The sequence below is a fragment of the Emys orbicularis genome, chromosome 15, assembly GCF_028017835.1.
Source record: "Emys orbicularis isolate rEmyOrb1 chromosome 15, rEmyOrb1.hap1, whole genome shotgun sequence".
NCBI classification, from domain to species: Eukaryota; Metazoa; Chordata; order Testudines; family Emydidae; genus Emys; species Emys orbicularis.
Genome location: NC_088697.1, coordinates 28504946 through 28528970, shown reverse-complemented (window position 1 = coordinate 28528970; position 24025 = coordinate 28504946). Strand labels below are relative to the sequence as shown.

At 54.2% G+C, this 24025-nt stretch overlaps 2 protein-coding genes across 2 annotated transcripts; one reads left to right on the top strand and one right to left on the bottom strand.

The window, feature by feature from the left end:
* The first annotated feature begins 569 nt into the window (after positions 1–569).
* NHERF4 (NHERF family PDZ scaffold protein 4) lies at positions 570–9965 on the top strand. The gene is made up of 11 exons (XM_065417294.1): positions 570–585; positions 2269–2296; positions 3028–3092; positions 4180–4391; positions 4987–5173; positions 5298–5434; positions 6469–6673; positions 7027–7223; positions 7480–7683; positions 8555–8815; positions 9921–9965. Exons 1-11 carry the CDS (start codon positions 570–572, stop codon positions 9963–9965), a joined length of 1557 nt encoding a protein of 518 aa, XP_065273366.1.
* A 1819-nt stretch (positions 9966–11784) lies between these two features.
* DRC12 (dynein regulatory complex subunit 12 homolog) lies at positions 11785–17475 on the bottom strand. Its single transcript, XM_065416910.1, is given in 7 exon segments — positions 11785–11913; positions 12238–12368; positions 13337–13429; positions 14504–14623; positions 15898–15963; positions 16953–17033; positions 17460–17475. Coding segments are annotated over 7 exon segments (636 nt in total).
* Positions 17476–24025: the final 6550 nt, after the last annotated feature.

The window sequence follows — 24025 nt, the reverse complement described above, 5'->3', positions numbered from 1 at the left end:
GCTGCCTCAGCTGGGCTGGGGGATGGACAATGGAGCCTTTCCCCTCCAGGGTCCCCTCTCCACGCTGGCCTGGGACCACAGTGACTAGAGTCATTCCTCTGGATAGCTGTCTGGTGCCCTGTGTGAACTGGGTCTGGGGATGCTGATCCATAGAACCCACCAACTACCATTGACCTCCTCAGCAGAGGGCAAGGATTGAATGGGCCGTGGAGACAGAATCCTGAACTAGGCAGCCCGGATTCCTAGCTTCTCTTTATGTCCTGAGGAGAGGGGTGTTTTAGTGGTTGGGACTGGGAGCCTGAACTCCTGGGTTCCGTTCCCAGCTCTGCCACTGACTTGCTGTGTGACCTTGGCCAAGTCCATTCACCCCACGGCCCCCTACTGCTGGGCTGGCTGAGGTGTGACCTGGAGGGGTCAGCGGAGGGGAGCTGTTCCCTCTTGCTGAGATTCATGGGCGCAGGGGAAGACTCCTGCCTTGTTTAAATATTAAACCGGTGCAGTCTTGGAGGAGGCGGGGACACCAGCTTCACCTGCCACTTCACGCTGTACCTTGCACCGTCGCCACAGCCATGAAGCAAAAGGAAGGTAAGGAGCTGAGGCTTATGGCGGGGGTGGGAAGCAGCTGGGGGAAAAGGGGGTTGATTCTGAGGAACCTACCCCCCCCCCACAACCAAGGGCCCGTGGCTTTCTTCACAGATCTCTCCAGGTGCTGAGGGTGGGTGGCTGCAGGGGTTCTTGGGGGTCCTGGTGGCATCCGGAGAGACAGACGACTCTTCATTTGGGGGTTCTAGGCAGCCCCCCCCAGTTCCATGGGATTGTGGGTTCTCTAGGGCTGGATTTCTTGGGCTGGTATTTTGGGGGCTGAGGGCATTATCCCTGAGGAGTTACTCTCTGCCCTAGTCCGTAAGCCCCATTGCCCTCTCGTCCTGTCTCCCGCAAAGGCCCAGACCTGACCCCTACTGACCCTGAGGACAGTGTGTCCCTGGCTGTGAGCACCACAGCTCAGGCCTTGTTTAATTCCTCCCTCACTCCCGGCCAGCTTCCTGCAGTAGCAGGCCAGGTGGGTGGGGTAGTAAGTTCCCAGTTAAGTGGAGGTGAAGGCAGTGAGGTGCATTCTGCTGCTCAGAAATGCAGAGGTAAGTGCCACTGGCTAGAATGGGTCCAGACTGCACCCCCAGAGCTGCCTCCCTGCTGGCTGGACTCCCTGCACTGAGCCTCCGTTAGCCAGCGAGCAGTGGCACCACTTCAGCTATTTCTTGGGGCAGGCTCAGGGGGTCAAATTCCAGCCCCTCCAACCGCAGAGGCTCCAGGTCTCCTTCTGTATCCCCTCTCTCTTACCCACACAGTGCATGAGCCAGGGCTGCCAGAAGTCACGTTCTTGGCAGACTCCCCTCTGCTGTGCCATATGGGAACGGGAGTAATATTTGATGCTACAGGGGAAGGCAGTACAGTACAGCACCCCCTGCCCCTCTATCTGGACAGTCTGGATGGAGGGGTGGCCTGGCCAAATTTCAGTGACGTTGGGACCTCACAACTGGAGCAATACTGACTAAGTTGAGAGGAACGCTGCTTAATCCCCTCTCTCCCGCTGGCTCCATGGCCTATGCAACTTTGAGCAAATGCAAAAACCTTGCAGGGGGTGGGAGGGAAGTGTTCACACACGCCCTTGACTCCCTTCTCCCCCCTCCCCCCTGCGCACACAGTTGGCTCCACAGCAGAGAGCAGCTGCTTAGGAGGCTGTGGTCCTCCAAAATGCATCTGATTCATTGATCCCAACTTAGGTCTCCAGCTGCCTCTCCCCCTTTTTCACCTGGTTTGGGGTGGGGGGGTGGATGGAGCAAAGCTGTGTTGTGTGTGTGCTTGTGCACAAGTGCTTCTCCAGGGCATCCACCTCACGCGGGCAAGAAGCAGGCACGACGGTGCACAAGGACAAGGCTCCCTCCCCTCCTGACAAGCCCAGGAACTGGCGGCCACCTGGAATGGGCGCTGGGTCCAGCCTGTGGGAAAGGAGGCACCTGAGCTGTGTTTGTGCCCATCTAGTCTGGGCTCTGCTTACAGCCCCTGGAAGGGAACTAGCCATAAAAGGCTGGGTTGGTGTCCCTGTGGGGCCCTTCCTTGGTGAGTGCATGGCAGTGCCTTGGGGCGTGTGCTGGAGCAGGGTCTGCTAGCCCCAGGCAGGGGGTGGGCATGTGAATGCAGCCCAGGCGAGGTGAGCAATGTCATGGCTACTAGAGAGACCGTCTGACCTCAGAGCCTTTTCTTCTGCAGGACTTGAGGATACCAAGGAGTTAACCCTGTAAGTGCTGTGCTACTCCTGTATACTTGGGTATTGCTGGTCTCCTAAGGGTGGCTTTCTGGTCTCATGCCAACTGCTTCCTGTGCCTGTGTGTGGGAATGCGACAATTCCACGGGCATGTGGGACTTCACAGTTCCCAGGGGCTCCTGGGAACTTCTTGGGCACAATGGGGACCCCCCCTTGCTCCAAAAGCTCAGGCCAAAGGAGAATCTCCCCTAGCTGTTAGCAGTATGGGGGCCATGACACACAGCTGAGCAGTTCTGATTCAGAGGGAGGTGGTGTACAGACACACCAGTCACCCATTGCAATAGGAAGAGAGTGCTTTTCGTGCAGGACTGGACTCCTGGTCTGCTGCCTCTGGCTGTAGCTAATATTGGATGCTACAAGGGAAGGCAGTACAGCACCTGGCTGGTTGTGCCATGCTGCATGGCAGGGGTGTGAGGAGATTCCTTCCTGACCCCTGAGATGGTCATCTCACACCCTGAAGCCTCCCACTGCCTATCCCTCCAGGGTCCCATTCGGGTCCCTCTCCCTCCCCTCCATTTCTATATGAACACTGGAGCCTGTGGACAAGATTCTCCCAAGGAAGAAGCCAGCAGATGCATCCCACTCCTGCCTGCCAGCTGCTGCCCATGTGGCTGGGGTGTGATGTCATGGCACACTGAGCTGGAGTGGGGCCCAATGGGTCTGGCTGCTGTAGACTGACTTGCTTTCTTCTCTTATCATTTCAGGAAATTTGAATTCAACCCCAAAGACGGGATTGATAACCCAGCCCTGTCACTGGCTGAGGACTCCGGTAAGGGGCAGCCCTGGGCTTGCTGTGGGGTGGGGTTGTTCCTCTTCACGAGCAAACGGAAGAAACTAGGATCAGCAGGGTCCCCTCCCTCCAGGGCCAGGCTGGGCACTGTGTTTGTGTGGGGGGGCAGGGTGGGGGGTGGATATGACCTGTAGAGTGAGACCGCCTACCAGCAGGCCATCTTGCAGCCCCATGAGTGACCAGAACTGTTCATAGCTGATGCTTCTTGGGCACTTCCATTCCATGTAGAAGGAGAAGTCCCCTCTCCTGAGCCCTCATGTTTGAGAGACCTGCCAACAGCCCCCCCACACACAAACACACATACACTTGGATTGAAGACCCTTGCCTGCACTGCACCCACACCCCTCTGTAAGGGGTGGCAGAGACCTGGACGGAGGCCAGCTTGCATGCAGTCTCTTTGCTGCTGTCTTCTTGTTGGGTGGGAGGTTCAGTGAGTCTCTTCTCTGCTTCTGGCAAAACCAAACCGAGGGAGCCCTGAATCAAATTACCCTCCCCCCACATATAGAAGGATGAGGAGAAACCAGAGAGGGGACAAGTCCCTGCTGGGAGGCCATCACATGCAAGTGCAGCGGGATGTGCATTCACATGCAGGGAGGCGCGCATGTGGGTGCATATGTACCCACAGTGTGGCACAAATACCTACGGGTGCAGACATACGAGACACGTATGTGTCTGCATGTACACAGCGATCCAGGCAGGTGCATAAGCACAGGTGGACATGTGTATGCAGACGTATGTGTCCTGACGCTATCCATATGATATGAATATGCAGAAGTGCCTGGGACAGGTGCACAAAGACGCAGGCCGGTACACACACAGGTACGTGAGCGTCCAGCTGGTACAAGACTGAGCAGAGACTAGAATCCCACCTGGCCCGGAGGAGGCGGAATCCTGCCTCTCTAGCAAACCTGAATGTCTGAGGGGGTGTGCATGGGAGGGGAGGGTACCCCAGTTCGTTAATAACTCTACACGCTTACTGATTCCCCACATACTGCCTACCCATGTCCCCCTCCACGGTGGCAGCCTGGGTACCACGTGGCACTCACAGGCTCTGTTCTCCCCTCAGATACAGAAGGCGCAGAGAAGCCACGGTTCTACCTGCTGACCAAGGGCGATGGGGAGAGCTTTGGGTTCTGCCTACGTGAGGAGGTGCGGAACAAGGGGCACATCATCCGGCAGGTCACATGCGGGGGGATGGCCCAGCGCAGGGGCCTGCAGGACGGGGACCGGATCCTGGAGGTGAATGGTGAATATGTGGACAACATGGAGCACTTCAGGGTAAGGCGTGGGCAGGGCTGAGCGTCGAGGTCTGTGACTAACGCCATCAGCTCAGCCTGGTTAACAGGGGATGAACTGCCATGGGGCACTGGCTGTCCCACACTGTACCCTGCTGATTGTCCATGGTAGGAGCCGGCAGAGACCTGGCATGGGCCTGAGCCATAACATCAGGCTCCAGAACCGAACTCCCCTGGAGCTCCAGTGTATTGGGATCTGGGCTTTGGTTCAAGTCTGTCTCCCAAGGGCGGTTGGGTGGCTCCCATGAAATGAGTTTGCTGGGCCTCAACTCAATTCCTAACGTCCACAGCATGAAAATCATCACTACCCCTGGCCCCTTGCTGGCAGCATTAGCCCAAAGCGTGAGCAGGCCATGAAGGCAGAGCCCCCTTCTCTGTCCTAGCAAGGGTGAGTCACATTGGCAGGGCAGGGTTGGGAAGCTTGCCCTGCTGCAGCCCAGGTTCTCCCTGTCCTGTGGCCAGAGGACTAGCATCTCCAGGACTGTCAATTTAGTACCTTCTGCTAGCATGACATCCCTCCCAAGACCCGTGTTTGGAGCCCCCCGGCCCTGGGCCCATGTGTGTGGGCTCTCTTGCAGGTGGTGCAGAAGATCAAGGCCAGTGGTAACCAGGTGGCTGTTGCAGTCCTGGACGGCAATGCCTACGAAGTCGCAAAAGCCCTCGACAAGAACCTGGCAGAGCTGCTGCAAGGCCACACCAGGCCACAGCTCTGCCACGTCGTGAAGGACAAAAGTGGCTTTGGCTTCAGTGTTTCAGCTCCAGAAGGTAAAAGAAAACGTCAAAACCCTGCCAGTGCTTCCTGTGTGTATTCCACTGCCCGCTTCCCCACGGCAGGGCCAGCCGGGCCTCCCAGCACTATCCCATTCCCTTTGTTCTGCTCTCCATGCAGGTGTGAAGGGCACGTTCCGGCTGTCCGTCACGAGCGACAGCCCAGCGGATAAAGCGGGTGTCCCCTCTGACTCCTGGCTGCTCGAGCTCAACGGGGCCAGTGTGAGGAACTGCACTTACGCACAGCTCACCAGGAAGGTACACACCCAGGCATAGCGTCCCACTGCCAGGCTGTTCCCCGGGGGGGCCGCCTGGTCACGGACTGGCCCGAGTCTCCCCTCACATCCTTGGAACGTTTCTGTCAGACACTTGCTGCCTTTTGCCTTACTAGATCCCATTTCCCTCCCTCCCTCCCACCCACTCATCACTGAATTCCTCTCTGCCCTGCATCGGGCCCCTTCATCTGCCTATCTGCTCCCACTCACCATTCCTCAGTCACTGTCCCTCTGCCCTTCCTTCACCTCTCAGTTCTCCTGTCCCTGCCTTCCCTCTTCATCTGCCTGTCCCTCCCCCACAGCCTTCATCCTCTTCTCCACCCCGCTCCCCCTCACAATCATGCCTCCTCTAAGGCAGGCAGTGTCTGTCTGTCTAAAGCAGGGGTAGGCAACCTATGGCACGCGTGCCAAAGGCGGCAGGCGAACTGATTTTCAGTGGCACTGACACTGCCCGGGTCCTGGCCACCGGTCTGGGGGGCTCTGCATTTTAATTTAATTTTAAACGAAGCTTCTTAAACATTTTACTTAAACATTATTTACTTTACATTCAACAATAGTTTAGTTATATAATATAGACTTATAGAAAGAGACCTTCTAAAAACGTTAAAATGTATGACTGGCACGCGAAACCTTAAATTAGAGTGACTAAATGAAGACTCGGCACACCACTTCTGAAAGGTTGCCGACCCCTGCTCTAAAGTCAAAGATCCAGTCACCTTCTGGCTCCACACTCAGCAGATGGTAGTGGATAATTCCCAGGGGACCAAGGGCCCATCACCCTGGAGATGCCCCACCAGGTCAATGCCCGGTTCTCCCCACACTCCGTGCTCTGAAATCTGGCTCCACAAGTTCCGATGTGCACGGTGAAGGCATGATGCCCAGGACTGTCCATGCCCTGCCCCTGGGCTCCAGGCTTTCCCATGGCTTATGCCCTGCGGGAGGGTGGCAGGGGGCCCTGTGCCGATTCTAACCAGGCCCACGTGGCTCTCCGCGCGCGTGTGTTTCTTTCGGAGCCAGCTCAAGCAGAGTGGCAGTAAAGTGACCCTGCTGGTGATAGATGCCAAGTCGGAGGAGTTCTACCGGCAGCAGGGTGTCAAGGTCATAGCTGCCATGGCCGATGCCACCACGCTGCCCTTCAAGGCCAGGAAGCTGCACATGGTGAAAGGTCCAGATGGCTACGGGTTCCTGCTGAAGGAAGAGAAGTGCAGCTCAGGGACGATGGGTAAGGCGGCCCGGGATGGGGAGCTAGGGCTATCGGTGCGTATCGCAGAGGCCTGAGCGCAGGCCTGGGAGCCCTGAGTTCTGTTCCTGATGCTGACCCTAACTCCTTAGGGACTTGCCCAAGGTCACCCATCTGCCTCAGTTTACCCATCTGTAAAAGGGGGATATTGTCCCTAATCGCCTCCTGCCCATGAGGATCAATGCATTAGCTGGAGAGGGCCAGCCCCACAGTATGGACCCTGTCAGTAAAGAAATTTTAACTTCTCTTTCACGCTCACAATTTTCCTTTTCTCTCCTCTCATCTTTCTTTTTTCTTCCTCCCTCTCTCTCTGGGTCTGTCCCCCACACGCGCAGGCCAGTTCCTGAGTGAGGTGGATACCGGGCTGCCAGCCGACAGGGCGGGGATGAGGGATGGAGACCGGCTCCTGGCCGTGAACGGTGAGGGCGTGGAGGGGCTGTGCCACCAGGAGGTGGTGGACATGATCCGTGCCGGCGGCAACCAGGTGACGTTGCTGGTCATCGATCCGGATGGAGACAAATTCTACAGCTCAGTACGTGGTGCAGTGTGAGGGCTGGTGGGCAGCAGGGAGAGATGCCAACCCTGCCCTCTTTGGGGGCAGCAGCCCCACAGAAATTCCTCCCTGGGCACCCTCTGCCATTCAGTGCTGGGGCTGGGTCACTATATGCCCATGGCCATGTGGGATGTCAAGACAGAGGCCTTGGCAAAACTGACCTCCCCCCTTGGGGATGCTCTCCTCTGGCTCAGGGCCCCAGGAGCTGTGAGGCTCAGCCTGCTTGGTTTTCCAGATTGGGCTGTCCCCGCTGCTGTTCTGTGAAGATGGGCGCCCTTCATCGGGCACTCTCACCACCCCAGGATCCCATCCCAGCATGCCTCAGGGAAATGGCGCGCCCGTCGGCACGCCCCACCTCTGCCACCTTGACATGGGGCCGGAAGGGTACGGATTCCAGCTGCAGACTGTCACCGACAAGCCGGGGGTCTTTATCACGCAGGTAACTCCCCTCGATGCCCCTCGCCTCAGTGCCAAGGGTGGGCCAAATGATCCCGGTCAGCCTCAGACCCACACACACGCAGCCTGAGCCAGAAGCTCCAGACAGCACTGTCCTCTGGCATGGGTAGCTCCCAGGACTCAGACTCCCTGCCCAGCACCCCTCTCCCCCAAGGCAGCGACTGAGCAGGGAACAGGCCTCTGTGTGTCCCTGGCTGTCCATGTCTGGCATCCTGAGCTGCCTCCCCACCACTGATTTCATTCCCAGCTGGAGGCAATGTTTGGTGGGGGTGCGGGGGTGGGAGTCAGGACTCCTGGGTTCTCTTCCCAGTTCTGGGAGGGGAATGGAGTCAGGGGTTATAGCAGGGCTGGAGGCTGGGAGCCAGGACTCCTGGGTTCTCTTCCTAGCTCTGGGAGAGGAGGGGAGTAGATACAGCAGAGGGCTGGGAACCAGGACTCCTGGCTTCCAGTCCCATTGCATTCACTAACTCGCCCGTGTGTAAAGCGCTGTGGGATCCTCAGTCAGCTGGCGCTGGGCAGAACCACCTAGTGTGGTTATTAGAAGGATTAGCTGGAAAAGCTTTGCCATCCAGAGCCCAGGGTTGCAGTACAGCCTGCCCACCCTGGACAATGGGCGTAGGAGGCTCTGAACGGACAACACCCCGTGTTGGTAGTTGGACGATGCTGGGGCAGCCCGCCTGCCGTATTCCAAAGCAGGTAGAGCCAGTGACTCCCCCGCCGCCCCCACCGAGCATGGTCAGGAGCAGGGGACTCTGACCCAGCTCTGTGGCCTGCCCGTTGGATTGCACGGCTGAGAAGCCGGAGGGGCGGCGAAGGCTGAGGATTACCTGAGCGGCATGGCTGCTGTCTCCCAGGTGGCCACGGGCGGCGGCGGGAAGCGAGCAGGCCTGAAGGAGGGGGACGTGGTGATTGAGGTCAACGGGAGGAATGTGGAGCAGGAGAGCTACGAAGAGGTGCTGGGGAAGATAAAGGAGAGTGGCCAGCAGCTGACGTTGCTGGTGGTGGAGCAGGAAGAGCTCAGGAGCTACAGGGAGATGGACCTCGCTGTCACGGCTGATATGGCTGAGGGCGGCAATGTTGCTGCCAGGGCCGAGGCCCTGCTGGGTTCTAGGCAGGTGAGTGTGAGTAAGGCTGGTCCTGCTCCTGCCTTCTATGTATCGCCCCAGGCTCCACATTGCCCTGCCAGTGCATTCACCTTGGGTCAAGACTCTACAGAGAAGCCAGAGCAGGAGTTGTCGTATTAGCCCGGGCAGGCCCAAGAGCCAGGCCAGGATGGTTTGCTGTGGGGTTTAGTCTCAAGCAATGGGGCTCCATCCCCTGCCTGCAGGGAGATGGTTCCAGGGGAGCCCCTTCCTAATGTTCCGCTTTCCTTTCCTTAGGGCTTCCCTGCACTGGGGCGTGTAGCCACTGGCAAAGCCGGAGTGCTACAAATGGCCTTGCACTGGTGTGACTCATGTCTGCACCAGCCCAGCTACGCCCAGGGCTGAAACCTCAGTGCAGATAAGGTCTCAGTCGCTCCTCTAGGCCCGGGGCTCGCTAACTCTTCTCCCTACAAGGCGTTTGCGCCCTTCCCATGGCAGGAGCTCTCATCAGCCAAGCTCTTCCCTCCGCACCTGGGATGGTTTTTCATTGCTTGCTCCTCTCTGGCCTCCCTCCAGCTCCTCAGTGACTCGTTAGAACAAATGCGACAGGCCAGACTCTGCTCTGTTGCCTGGCTGGAACTGCCTAGAAGTCAGCGTAGTTGCTCCAACTTACACCATTGTACATGGGAGCAGAACCGGGGCCGGGAACACCGAGTGAACTTGCTCCACCTCCTAGCCCCTGGTGTAAATCTAGAGTCACTCCACTATCTTCAGTTGCTCTGGATTTACATGGTTATTAGACTGAGATCAGAGTCCCTGTCTTGCTATCTGGCCCCCAAGCCACATGGTGGGGGGGGGGATGCCAGGATGGGGGGAATCCCAGGGGTGACAGAGAAGTAACCAAACTGTGCTTGACCCACCCCTGCACGCTGAGTGAGACAGGGCAGGTGAGAGCAAAGGGGGAGGAGCCTCCATGCAGGTGGTGCCATGGTTCTAAGAACCTCTTCACGGTCCCACATGCCACCTGGAACCCCCATCTCTGCTGCTTCCCCAGTCTCCCTATGGACGGCCCCTATGCTCAGGGTTTCCAGAAGGGCCATGTAACTGACTGGTACTGACCCTTCTCCGTTCCTCGCAGGGGCCACGGTGTGAGGAATGGAAGGGACTGAGCCAGTCATTCTAGCCACTCTGTGCTGGACCCGTGGGCTCAGCGCAATCCCAGCTCTGGAGCGGTTTCAAACCACGGCCCAGACCAACCCTGGACACGCGATTTTGCACGCACGATAACTTGCACTTTGATTCTTCCCTTGATCTGATTTCCCAGTGAGCCGCTGCACCAATCAGCTGAACTTGGGACTTTAAAGCTGCCACTTCTCCTGAGATTGGCCTCACAGATTAAGGACAGGCCCAGCATGGGAGCAGGGACCAGAACAGGTGAGGTCAGTGAAACAAGGAGGCCCAGGGGCCTGCACCTAAGGGAAACCAATTACCCACCTGGCTGAGGCATCACAGCAACTTTTTATTAACGGACACAGTGGCACCATGTGTAACTGAAGGACAATGGTGTCTCTTCACCCCTTTTGCTGCTAGCACTGGCTCTACCAAGGAGCTGCAACAAAGCATGGAGGTTTGGAGACAGTAGAGCTGCTGCATTAGGTCCTAATTGTGGCTTTTACAAGTTAACCTCCCCAGCTGCATAGTTTGGAGAGACGCTGAAGCTAGGGGCAGTGAAACTCTGCCTGCCTGCTGAGAGGTTGTGGCTCAAGGGGTGCAAGGGGCTGTCTGTTAAGAGTGAAGAATTATCTGGGGGAGGAATGGCAGCAAGTTATGCGCTGGGGGCCCAAACCTTTTGCTGGTGTAAAGTGGAGTCAGTTGCATTGTGGGGCTGGCTCTAGGGACTTGGGGGGGGCTGGTGGAAAGTCTCCTGGGAGAAGATGTGGGAGCATTTGGCCACGTTTAACCAGAGGCAGTGGGTTATTGCAGGCATTCCTTTCGCTGGGGCCTGGAGATGATTCTGCCTGGCTGTGCGGTTATCTTTATTCTAACTCTGTACATCTGCCAGCAGCTTCCTCATCTCCCCTGCCCAGGCTGCGCTGGGCAGGAGAGGACCCTTTGGCGGGTCAGAGATTTGAATTCCACCCAGGTACCTCTCTGACGTGGGCTTTAGATGCCTGTTGATCCCAGCTCCTTGGCAATGGGGGAGAATCCAGACCAGCCCCTCCATCTGCAGGGGACTGGGCTACCCGTGCCCTCCATTGCTGGGAGAGCACAGACCGCTTCTCAGAGGCACTGTGTATGCTGGTGGTTGGGGGAGCAGAGGGCGGGGTCAGCAGTTGCATGGCATGCAGGGGGCAGGGCCCCAAACGGTTACTCTCTTGGCCTGGGGCCTGACCTCCATTGTGTAAGTTCCCAATTAGCTGTGCTGCTCGTTGAGGGTCTGGCCCCTTGTGTTGTGTTGTGCTGTGCATAGGGCCCCCCCCCCCCCCGCGCCCTTTCCTTCTGCAAGCCCCAGCCCAGCAGCTGCCGTCCATCCCTCCTGCTGGCTCCCACTTCCTCCTTTTCTTCTCATTTTACACAATTAAAACAACTTAAAAATTACCTAAGCTGATCTGAGAAGCAGTGAACCTGATGGGACTCTCGGGGAAAGGGCAAGAGGTTGGGGGGAGGGGGAAGGGCCGGTCTCAGCAGAGAAGCCAAGGACCAAAGGGGGCCTGGAGACTGAATTGTTCTCTCCCTGCTAGCTGCGGGGGCCCAGGCCGAGCTGAGCTGGGCCTGGTGGCGAGAGAGCTGCACTGGGGCCAGAGGACACCAGTCTCCAGGGCTGTTGATCCAGCTCCTTCCCCTAGCGCTAAGACTCCCTTTGCCCCCTTCCACCTCCCCAGTTTAGGAGAATACCTGATGGCCCTGTCAGGCAAAACATCCCAGCTGCCACTGCTGAGGGGTTAGTGGTTGGCCATGATGGGGCGTCTACATGGCCCCTTGCCCCAGTGTAAACCAGGGCCCTAGATTTCCAGGGGATTGAGCCCAAACTCTCGCAGTCTCTCCTTCTGCTCCATGTGCACGGTTGTGGCTTCCTTCTCCCAGCAGCCCTGGGCGGCTGCCAGCTTGGAAAGGACTCGGTCCAGGCTGCCCTGGAGGGAGAGGGCAGAGAAGCAACAGGTGAAGAACAGCCGCTAAGGGGGGGCCTCCTCTGGGGCAGGGGGTTAGGGGCCTAGTGGGGAGGCTCTGGAGTTGGGTGCCTAGATGCTGCAGTGGGGGGCACCCTGGGAACATACAGAGTAGATACCAGCAGGTAGCCACTCTTCCTCTGTGTCTCTGGTTAATTGGAAATAGGACCCCCAGCTTTGTGGAGCAGGGCTGGCAGGTTCCTCTAAGAAGAGGGAGAATCTTCCAGCCCAATCCCTGGGCTCTCCCACCCCCAGGCATGGCGCCAGACCCCTGCCATAGTGACTCACGTGCAGGATCTTTTCATACTCGGTCTCCATGGCATTGATTTTGCCCTGCAGCTCGGCGATGGTCCGGTCCTTCTCCCCCAGCACCTGCTCTCTCTCCGCCCGGGCCTGCTGGATATCCTCACGGCAAGTTGCTGCCAGGGAGAGACACCAGGGAGTGAGAGGAGGAGGGCAGTGGAGTGGGAATGCTGAATAGCTGCAGGGGATGGCAGGCAGCAGATCCCAGCACAGGAGCCTGGACATCTCAGCTGCAGTGGGTAGGAGGTGAAGAATCAGGAGTGGAGCTGGAGCTGGCCTGACCTTGAGGGCAGACGAGCAGGTGAATGCACCACAGCGATTGTGTCAATGACAAAGTGCCCTCTGCCCCGGGCACAGGGTGCTGGGCATCAGCATCACATTCTTGGCAGTGTATGGAGAGAGGGCATTCCCTAAACCGCACCAGGACAAGCCAAAGGGCGAGGAGCTCACCCAGGTGGGGTCCAGCAGCGTTGAGACCAGCGCACACCTTGGGAAGGAGTTGAGAGGCTTTTCCCAAAGGGGGAGGGGAAGTGGCATGAGACAGTCTTGGGGAGGGAGGAGTGGGGGAGTTCCAACCCCTAGGAACCACAACATCAAAGGCTCCATTGCTATCTGACTGCAGCAAGGGGTGCCTGGGCAGAGAGCCCTGGGCAGAGGTGGTTTGTCACCCAGCTGGGAAGGTGGGTTCTGCATGTGGGATTTCCCTACAGCTGATGCATGAGGCAGAGCAGAATCAGCTCGCTCTCCTAGCACTGCAGGGGCTATGAGGGGTTGGGGAGGGGGGGGAAGAGATCTAGTCACAGTGGTGTCGGCGGAGAGTGCAGGGCTGAGAGGCGCCCAGGCTACGAGATCAAAGATGGGATCCCACTGTTTAGTGTTCCCTTTGGACGGAAGAGGTCCCAGCCTGGATTCCAAGGGCTCCACTAAGCCTGCCAGGGAAATGCTGCCGCTCCCAGAGAGAAGCACATTCCCAGAATTGCCATTCAGCAGGTGATAGCGTGTCTCAAATTCGCTGCTGGCCAGCACGCACGTCCCCACTGGCCTGGGTCACCTCCCTCCATCCCAGAGTGTCAGGCTGCCCTACCGAGCTGCTCCTGTAACTGCTTTGTCTCGGTCTCCAGTTGCTGTATGCGGGTCTCTGTCTGCCGCTGGAGCTCCTGGTACTGTCGGATCATCTCTGAGCGTCCCAGGGCACAAGGGTGGGGAGAGGAAGGTGCCAAACACGGTGACTCTTCAAGAGGGACAAAAATGCAACCCAGCAGGCACACTCCCCTCCTGTCTGTTACAGGCTCTTCTCGGGGGCCCATCACTGCCCCCTTCTGTAATGTTTCGATCCTCACCCTGGGAGGCAGGGCAGGGCTGGGCTATTACCCCATTTTGGGGGTGGGGAATCAAGGCACAGAGAGATTAAGGGACATGCCCATGGTCGCACAGGGAGGCTGTGGCAAAGCAGGGGATTGAACCCAGCACTCAGGTTAACCACTGAACCATCTGTCCCTCTTGGCCCTGCAGAGGGCCTCCTTGTGGGGGACACCAACTCCTCCCACCAGCACTAAAGGGCAGGGGGCTGTATGTGCAGAAGAGAGCCCCCGAGGGGAATTTTGCCCATAAGCCCAGCTGCAGGGAGCCAAAGCAGCATAGGGTTTAGGTACTGCTCAGATCCCACACCACTGGCTGAGCTTTACCTTCAAGCAAAGGCCCTGGCGGGGGTTAGAGCTATTGAAGAGGGAAATGTTTGCTAATGGAAAAGACCAGTGGAGGCCCTCCACATGAGGGGAGCCCAGATTCCAGACCTGGGGACAAAGGTTAAGGCTCTTGAGTCCACAGCTGGGGGCGCATCGGCCCCCGACTCGGAGGGTGCGTATGGCCAATAGAACCGGGGGGGCGCTGCTCTGCGGGGATGGGTGGCGTGGGATGTGAGGAGCCTCCAAGGGACAATGCAGCCCCATGTAGGGATGGCTGTGGGGGAGCAATGGGAGTTTGTCCACAAGCCCAGCTGTGTTCCATTCCTTTGGGACAATTGAGGGGCATCCACGGGTCTGGAGGGAATGGAGCACATGGCCTTTGGCTGCAGCTGCCTCTGCCTGCCTAGGAAGAACTTTGGGGGTTCAGGCAGCCCTCAAGCCGCCTGCTATCATCTCCCAGCCACTTCCCCACCAGCCAGTGCTGAAGAAGCATGGAGGGGTTCCCGCTTAAAGCAGCAGGATGCTACACCCCACAAGCATTAGGCAACAGCGCCCCACCCCCTCACCTTCGTAAATGTCTTTCTTGTCGTCCTGCGACATCTCCAGCTCCCGCTCCAGCTCCAGCAGCCTCTGCTTGAGTCCTTCGCTGTCAGCCTTCGCCTGCCTGGCCACGTCCCTCCGGAGGGCTGCCGGCCGCGGAGATGCACAGCTCAACAGAAAGGATGGAACCTCCTCCCCTTCCCTGACATGCTGCTCTCCAGGCGGATACCCGGCAATGTTGCCCCTGGAGTCTGTGAATTTGGGGAAGGGACACCCCTACACACTTCCATGTGAGAGCAGGACTGGATCCAGAGGGAGTGCGAAGGGCCACAATACAGTACCTGGCACTTCTCTACCATCTCCCATGCCTCCTGCTCAGAGGGCTGCTGCTAACGGTTATGAGCTGAGCTTTATAGCACTTGCATTGGAGCCCTCTGGAGCTGCCCGGGATGGTGGTGATTCAGTGCAAGGTACCAGTTGTGATCACAACATCATGGGAGGGCGCTGTACTGCTGGACGTGCAATATTCCAGCACTGATGGAGAACCAAGGTCCTGACCACCTGTGGTCATCAACGGGCCCTTGCACTTTTCCCAAGCACTAGGGCTCAGATACTCAAAGGAATTTAAGCACCAAACGTCCACCGATTTCAATGGGAGTTAGGCACGTAAATACCTCTGAGGATCTGGGCCCAGGTTACTAACCCTGATTGCTTGGCCAAATTCACAGATTCATTCATAGATTCTAAGGCCAGCAGGGCCCATTGTGATCACTACGTCTGAGCTCCTGGCTAGACGGGCCATACGACTTCCCCGAATTAATGCCTGTTTTGAACTAGAGCACACTGTTTGTACATCAAGACTGGGTGTTTTTCTAAAATTCTGGTGATGGAAAAGCAGCCACCACAACCCTTGGTAAGTTGTTCCCATGGTTAATTACCCTTGGCCAAGTACATCCTGCTTCCCTAAAGTTCTCCCTTGCAGTTTCAATAGCAATGGGAAATTTTTCTTCACTTCCTGTCCTAAGCTGTTGCACAGCATCCCTGCACCTCGTGAAACAGAGGCTGGGTTCCACCTCAGGGGTGGCTGCATTCCAGGGGTGGGGGAGGGCCTTCAAGTTGAAAGCGGCTGGAGAGATATAAATCAATGGGCCTTACTCTGGTCTCACGTACAGTAGCAGAAACTCACTGACCTCGCTGGAGTTACTGCTGATTTACATTGGTGTAACTGAAAGCAGCACTGGGCTCGTTACCATGAAAGCTTCTGCAGAGGGATAGTGATTGATCCCATATGGGAAACTCGGTGGCTCCCAGCAGTTGTCTCCCCTCTGAAGGGAGAAAACTCCCCTCAGTCCTGTCCTCCACCTGTTACCAGTCCCCGCTGTAGCAGGATACATCCCAAGGAAAGAGATGAGGCTTTTACCCAGGTGCTCTTTCAGGATGTCCACCTCCAGGGCTGCTTTCCTGTATTTCTCCTCCACTTCATTTTCTGCAGCAAGCGAGCGAAAGAGAGAATGTTATTGTCGATCTGACGCAGAGGATGAGACAAGCTCCAGGGTAAGCATGGCCATGCACGGGACTGGAATCCTGGCTCCTCACCCACCCTGCAGCTGGATATTCAAGGGCTCAGGAACAACAAACAGGGCCAGATTTTCCAAAGATCTCCACTCCCATTTAGGCATCTAAATAAGAGCCAGATTTTCAAAACGGCGAGGGCCTGACTCGCACCAGGCAGGGTAGGGTGCTCTTTGGACAATCTGGCCCATAGCACTCGCCTACCCTCCTGCCATGTGAAAGCTAGGAACAGTTTTGCATTTGAATCAGACTTGCCTCAGAGTAGGAACCAGGGCCTGTGAACCATCCCCTGGGTCATCAATTGGAAATAAGCCAGGGCAATGCTCTAACCGTTCCTGTGTCACTTTGGGATAGGAATCTGTCTGCGATACTCCCCTTGTCGCAGCCATAGGGAATGCATGCCTGGGACTACCCAGAACGTTTCCCTCGGAATCGGGCGGTTATATTTCACGGACATTGGCTAAAGCAGGGTCTCCTGGACGTGTAAGTGCTGAGGAGCTCCCTCCAAAAACATGTGCCTAGCAGTCTTCCAGCATCCTGTCCCTACCACACAATGCCATGTGGTTCCATTTTAAAGGCCCAGCGGGAGAAGTAGGGGCCTGGGAGGGCCACTCTCTTTGATTCCTAGCTTCCGCCTGGCTTGGGAGGTTATTAAACCACTTAGGAAAGGCCCTCAGATGCTGCTGCCTTCTGTTTCTCATCAGAATGTAGGAGCGGCTCCAACAGCGAGGGCGCAGGGGGAGTGAGGATGAGACAGCACTAGAGCTGTTGTCCCACTGGGGACTGACACATTCCATCAACAGCGTTCCCAGCTTGGGCTTCCTGGAGCCTGCAACAAAGCCAGCCCTGGAGTGGGACACCGGGGTACAGAAACAGGGATGGGGGAATCTCCTCCACACTCACCTGCCACGTTCTTCTTTTTCTTCTGTTTCCCTCCTTTCTTTCCTTTCCCTCTGTCCCTGGGGGCCATTGTTGGTGTTTTTTCTGCAAATAAAAATTGACAAGACGTATTGACGTCTGTGCTTCGTGGTCTTCCCCAAGGGCAGCTGAGTGCAGAATTGTCTGTGCTGGCCACTATTGGAGATGAGGTAGTGGACTAGAGAAGCGATCCAATCTGGCAAGTCCTGTGCTCCTAAGACACATAGCAAACTTAAATGTATATTGTGCCTGGGATCCAGGCGTGGCGGGACCACAGCATGCACCCTGATCTTGGGCTGCACCTTCAGGGAGTGGGAATGGGGGTCTAGGAACAGCTAAAGGGCTACCTAAAATAAAGGAAAAGTAACTGTCCATTGACCTTTCTGCCCTGGTTAAAAGAGGCAATTACAGAGCAGGTAGCTGATGTTCCTTCTGCAGTGCAACTGATCTAGCACTCAGAGCTAGGGTAGTGAACCAGTACAACAGTCCTACAGCTAGCCTCAGGCATTTGCTCCAGAGCAATTGTCTCTGCATTCAGCTTCCCCAGCTCATTGTATCAGTGTAATTATCCCAGCTCTCAGCCTCAGTGCACCAGCTCCAAGGCAGTTCAGTTCTCCTCCGTCCCACTTTTAGGCTCTGATTCTGATCTCTCTTGTGTAAACTGAAATAACTCCACTGAAGTCAATGGATATAGTCCAGATCTACACTGCTGTAACACAGCTCGGAATCCAGCCCTCGGGCTCAGCCCAAGCTCTGTTACACAAATTCAGCTTAAGACTTTAGAATTGTGCAGCTTCCACAAGTGTGGCCTCCACAGCGCCTTGCAGCCTTCACAGTGGTCTCTCTGCAATAGGGTGACCAGATAGCAAATGTGAAAAATCGGGACGGGGGCGGGAGGTAATAGAAGCCTATATAAGAAAAAGACCCAAAAATCGGGACTGTCCCTATAAAATCGGGACATCTGGTCACCCTACTCTGCAATGCGGAAGCACCCTTGAGCCCCGGATCTCAAACCACTTGCTATCAGCTGGGGCCAACGGAGACACAGACAAGGGAAGTGACTCACGTGGGGCCACAAAGGAAATCAGTCTGGACTAAAGTTAGAGTCCAGACTCCCAGACCCTCGCTCTGACCGTTAGGATCCACTCCTCCTGCTCGTCACATGCAACCACTTTTTCCATTTGCTGCATTAAAAGCATCAGTATTTTGCTTCTATTTTTGCTTACGTGGATCTCAGCGGAGCTCGAAAGGGAAAAAGGCTTTTAAACAGTAATTTCCGCTCAAGATACAATTAACTCCCCCTGAATACCTGGAAGTGAAAGAGCTTATTATTTCTTGATATGCCGCAGTTATCCAACAGGAAATGTAACCGACTCTGTGTGAGTAGCCCTGGGCAAGCCAATCAGCGGTGAGGAAAACCAGTGGCTTGGTGGCTGGGAGCCTATCCTGGCAGTGCAAGACAGGAGCTTTGCTAGGCAGCAGGCCCATTTGCTGCTATGGTGACTAAGGGAAGCTTGGCAGAGATGAGCTCCAGGAGGAGGGTTAAAGCACAATCAGGAACTGGCCGATTTGCAGCCAGGCTGCCTGTGAGCAGTCAGAGAAAATGTGTCCTTTACAGCTAAGGCGGTGAAATGGGAGAAGACACAGTGTCGCTCTGTGTCTCGCACACACGTACACCTACAAACAGTCCAACAATGGCATACCGTGACATGCACTGTCACACGAATGCACAGTGTCATGCTCAGTCTCGCTCACACACACACTTTCTACAGTTCAACATGCAGCATTGGCTGGGGAAAAAGCCGACGGTTCTTGGGGCCTTTTGTCACTGCAGAAATCTCAGAGCAATATTGTGCAGCAGCATTAATGGGATACAGCCGAATCCTCTAGACCAGAAAGGTAACAGAGCTTGAAAGCCACAAAGAGGAATGGCCCTAATATCAAAGTCTAGAGGGATTTTTTTTTTTTTCAAACTGATTGTTCTTGTGCTAAAGGTGGTGGCACTTGCTTTAGGTCTTGCACGTAAACACAGCATTGCACCCAGGAGTGTGGTTCCACGAGGGGTGAACGTGCTTTGCTTTCCGTGCAATATGGCCTTGGTCAGGTCACTTCCCCTCTCTACCTTGGTCAGATCACTTCCCCCTCTACAGTTTCTCCATGTGTCAAATGAGGATCAAAGTCATTCACCACCCAGGGGAAGCGTTAATGTCCATGGCGCACTTAGAAGATACAAAGTTCGATGCAATCTCAGCCAGTTCTTTGGCTGGAGAAAGACCTAGGCGTACTGATACTGCCTGAGGCTCTAGCTCTAAGTGTATTACCCTCAGTAGGTCAAATCCCAAGCCTTTACTCTGGTCTGAAATCACAGGAGTTTTGCCTGAGTAGGGGCTTCAGGACTGAGCCCCACATTTGTTAACTCTGGATGTATTACTTTTGGCAGTGCCCCCTGAGCCGCAGTGTTGTCACTGCCCCAGAGAATGCAGGAACACTCCAGCTCTCAGCTCATTCCCTCCAATCCGCTTGTCTTGGTTTTACACATTAAAGGCCTAGCTCTCCTCTCTCCTACATCGGTGTCAAGCAGAGTAACTCCATGGATGTGAATGGAGTTACAGCAGGGTAAAGCCAGGGTGAGATCAGAATCCAGGCCTTGGCTCTGTCTAACCAATGGGCCAGTTCCCCAGCTGCTGTAGAATGGCCCAGCTGCGCTGATGATTTTCCCCTTGTTGAGGATTTGGCCCAATATATTCCGCTCTCACACTGATTTTGTATCAGTGTGACTCTATTCACGTCAGTGAAGTGATGCCTGATTTACAGCGGTCTAACTGAGAAAGGAACTAGACCCTAACTATTGAATGTAATCCAACTATTGTATCTAAATCTGTCCACCACTCCTCTGTCCTTCTGGAGTGCTCCTTCAAACAGGCTCCACCCTTCTCTCCAGCCAAACCCTATTCTCATTAAAACATACTCCTTCCCTTGACTTTTCCTTCTTGTCACCAATATCCTCTTCTCACCCTCCCGTTCCTGGACTGTTACCCTGAGTCTTGGGTTGTTTAGCTTTTGTCATAAGCTTTCTGGGGCAAGGAACATGTATTAGTCCATGTCTCCAAAGCACCATATAAATCCATGGCACTATATCAATCGTTAATAATACTTACAGTGGATGAATACATATATTGACAGTGTATTGAATGCTACTGTAAAGTACTGCAGCAGTTTAATAATTGTGCTTACAAAGTCCTTTTCAGATGTAGATCTCCAGCACTTTACAAGCATCATTACCCCTATTTTACAAATGGGGAAACTGAGGCACAGATAAGTGAAGTGACCAAGCTCACAAAGTAGGTCAGTGACAAAGCTCTACCCTCACTTTAATTCTGGTTAAATGATAAGACCCTTATTGGAGATCTGAATGATGCCGGAGGCAGATGTGCCAGTAACACAATCACTCAATGTCTGCAGGGTTTGGCCTCTTTGGGTTAGATCTAAAACCCATTCCAGTCCACAGGAGTCTTTCCATGGATCTGAATGGGGTTTGGATCAGGTCCATAGTGGTTGTTATGTTTTGCCCAACAAAGAGAGCCTAATCCCCACAAGTTCTGTCCCTGGGGAGTGGTGGCATCATTGGGTTGCTCGTGACACCCTGTGGTGGTCACATGGGTTTGAGTATTAGCCAGAATGCATTAGTATCTATGGGGAAAAGCCTCAAGAACATGTCACTCAATTGATGTGGAAATATCTGAGGTCAGTATAATCCTTAGGAAAACTCTCCCAGGTAATTAAAGCCAGGCAGGGAGTTGCCTGTTACAGAAATATTTATCAGCCCCCGAAGGGCAATGGAATAAAGTTTGTGAGTTTCATGTTAATGTGCATTGATTTATAGGAGGTTAGCTGGCATATCCCCCCCCCGCAACTGAAATGTTTGAAAGCAGTCCATTGGCCTGTTGGTACAATGCATCGGATCAGGGAATGAAATGGAATCTTTACAAGGAATGAACATCCCCAGAGCAGAAGGTCAACGTGAGGTTAGTGAGAATGAAGTGGTGCTTAGACCGTGAGCTGATCTTCTGGGCAGGGGGAATTTCACTTACCGCAATGAAACCGTTGTAGCTCCAGGTTTGGTGGAAGGAATTGCACAATACATTGCTGCTAGATAAGCTGTGCACCATCATGCAATGTGTATGCAACACCTGTGGCGATATAAGGCAATGCACCACAATGTAGATCATGCCTGTGAAACGTTACTGTGGCATAAGACAATGGCGACACAATGTGGGCACACAACACAGTGTTGTGGTATAACCAAACGGCAGGGAAGTTGTAACCTGTCCTGTAACGGGGTGGCCTGCCCCTTTAAGGGGCAGGAGGGCTGCAGCCACTCAACCCTGTTCAGGTAGCACTGTCCTGCTATATGTGTGTGGGGTGTTGGTCTGAGGGGGAAAGCCTGCCCAGCAGCTGAGGCTGACTGGGGAGGAGAGTAGATGGACTGTGCCTGTGGGATTAGAAAGCCTCTAGGAGCTGTCTTCGGACTGTAGCCTGCCACAACGCTTTGTAGGAGGGGTGGGGGTAGACTGGATCCAGAGCCCAGGTACCCTTAAGAGAGGTTCTTGCAGCTGAGCCCTGCTGGTAAGGAAGAGGGCAGGGGCTGGGCTGGGCTGAAGAGTCCTTTGTTTTGTGCTTTCTGTTGTCTTTTGCCTGAGGACTCTATTACCCTGGAAGGGGTTGATCTGTCTAGAGGGGCCCCTCTGGAGCCAAGATATCTACAGTCGGAGTAGGTTGAAGAGTGTGGTGGGGATGCTAGGGTATAGTAGCTCCAATTTCACACCATGGCATGAAGGGGTGCTCTGAGATGGTGTGTCTTGAACATGTCCCTTGTACAAACTATGCAGCACTACATGTCCTTTCTATCCTGCAGGAAAGTTGCCGCCACTGCTAACTTGCAAGCAATTTCCACCGTTGCCATGGAATAGTTGAATTTCCAAGCAGAGGCAGGAGAAAGGAAGGTGCTGCTCTGAGTCATTTTTCCAGAACCCTCCAAAAGTGGACTTTACAAAGACAGAAGAGATCCACATCCCCAGAAAGGACACAATTTAATGTAAGCAAGCACTAGGATGTAAATAAATTATTTATTCAAACTAAGTTGCAAAAACTGCATTGCCCAGTTTGCAGTATTTGATGGGCTTTCCCCCTTAAAGCCTCAGCTCCTGGAGTCATGTTACTTTCTGAGAATCTCAGTTGTTATTTAAAAGTAAAAACTAAACTTTTAGCCCTCATGGCTGTGGAGAAAAACTTCCTAATGTTCCTTTAATGTTCAAAAACCAGAAGGCAAAGCAAAGAACCCAACTTTTAAAACAAACACATGATTATTTTTTTTTTAGCCAATTTCATGATTTTTGATTGCTTGCAATACTGCCAAAAAGTCACAGTTCTACCAGCTTTGTTCTTCTCCCCTCATAACTCCCTCGGTAATCTCCCTTGAGTGTTTTCAATTCTGTTTTGCACATATTCAAACCTGCTCTGACCCATTGCAGAAGGGGGTGGGGGAATGAAGAAAGAAGTTGTATTAATTCCAGAGGAGGTTTCGCTTTTGGTGCCATTGCGAAATAGAGCATCCTAAAAGAAACCAGTAACAGACTCCAGTATGTTGGTTTTAGAACACTTTATTAACTGGCCATGTTTATTACAGCTGGCATCACTCAGGAGCCATCAGTTTCACGTCTCCATGGCTGGCTTTTTTTGCTGCAGGAGGCTTTATTCTTTGGACATAGGTTTGGGAAGCCATTAGCTTGATTCTCATTCTCAGTGATGCTGCTGCAAATCAGGAGTGGTAACCCTATGGAAGTAAACTCCATGTTTTTTTTTTTTTTCTTTTCTTTTCTGGTAGAAAACTGCTGTAAAATGAGACTCGGGCCTGTGTGCTGTTTCCCAGATATACCTGATGGGATGGGGGGCAGAGGCAATCACCGAGTCTGTTCTCTGGAATTCAGTCATGCACCCAGCGCAGGATTTATTTATGTCTTGTTTAAAATTTTACACTTAGTGTTTAAGTGTAAAGATACACATTTTGTGATATCTGTGAGGACCATAGTGTGAATCCTCCAACCCCTGGTGACAAGAGTGATCTCATGAGCTTCATTGGGACCACTTGTCCTAATAAGGGCTCACACATAGGACTAAAGTAGTCACAGCTTGACCTGGAGTAGGACAGACTTCACCCATTTACACAAAGATGGGTGAATCTAGAGGGGCCTGATCCAAAGCTGTTTGACTGCATCAGACTACGGATTACGCATGACAATCCCGATCCTGCAAATAGGGTGACCAGACAGCAAATGTGAAAAATCGGGACGGGGGTGGGGGGTAATAGGAACCTATATAAGAAAAAGACCCAAAAATCGGGACTGTCCCTATAAAATCGGGACATCTGGTCACCCTACCTGCAAACCTACCTAACTTTGCTAGCATGAGCCGTCCCACTCACACTAATGGGAACTCTTCTTGGGAGCAAAGATCAGCACGTGTCAGGAGAGGAGCCATGGTCTCTTGGGACATGTGTGTTTTGCAGCTTGTCACAAGGTAAACCCAAGTGTGGTCCTGAAGGCTTCTATTTGCAGAAGATGCAGGGTCAGTGGTGTCCAACACACTGAAGGCCAGCTTCTATTTTTATACAATGTGTGGGAGGGGCGGGAGAGAAACCTCATGAGAACAGGGAAGTGTATGACTTTGACAAGAATGTCTGAGTATGCTGGTACCGTGATCTTTATTCTTTACAGAGGAATGGACAGAGATAAACACACCAGCAACGCCTGGGGGCCTCAAGGTGCAGGTTCAATTTAAGAGGAGGTAGCTTCTCTAGTCAACAGTTTCCCAAGGCAAAGTGAACCTGCAAGCCTTGCATTTCCCACACCCAGTGAGAGACTGTAATCTGCTTGCTTCATTTCCTGACTTTTCTTTATGTATTTACGCTGAAAATTTTCGATTTGAAGAAAAGGGAACCTGGCCTTTTGAAAAAGGGAAATGCTGCTCTCGTGCAATGGCTGTACAATAATTCTGCTCGC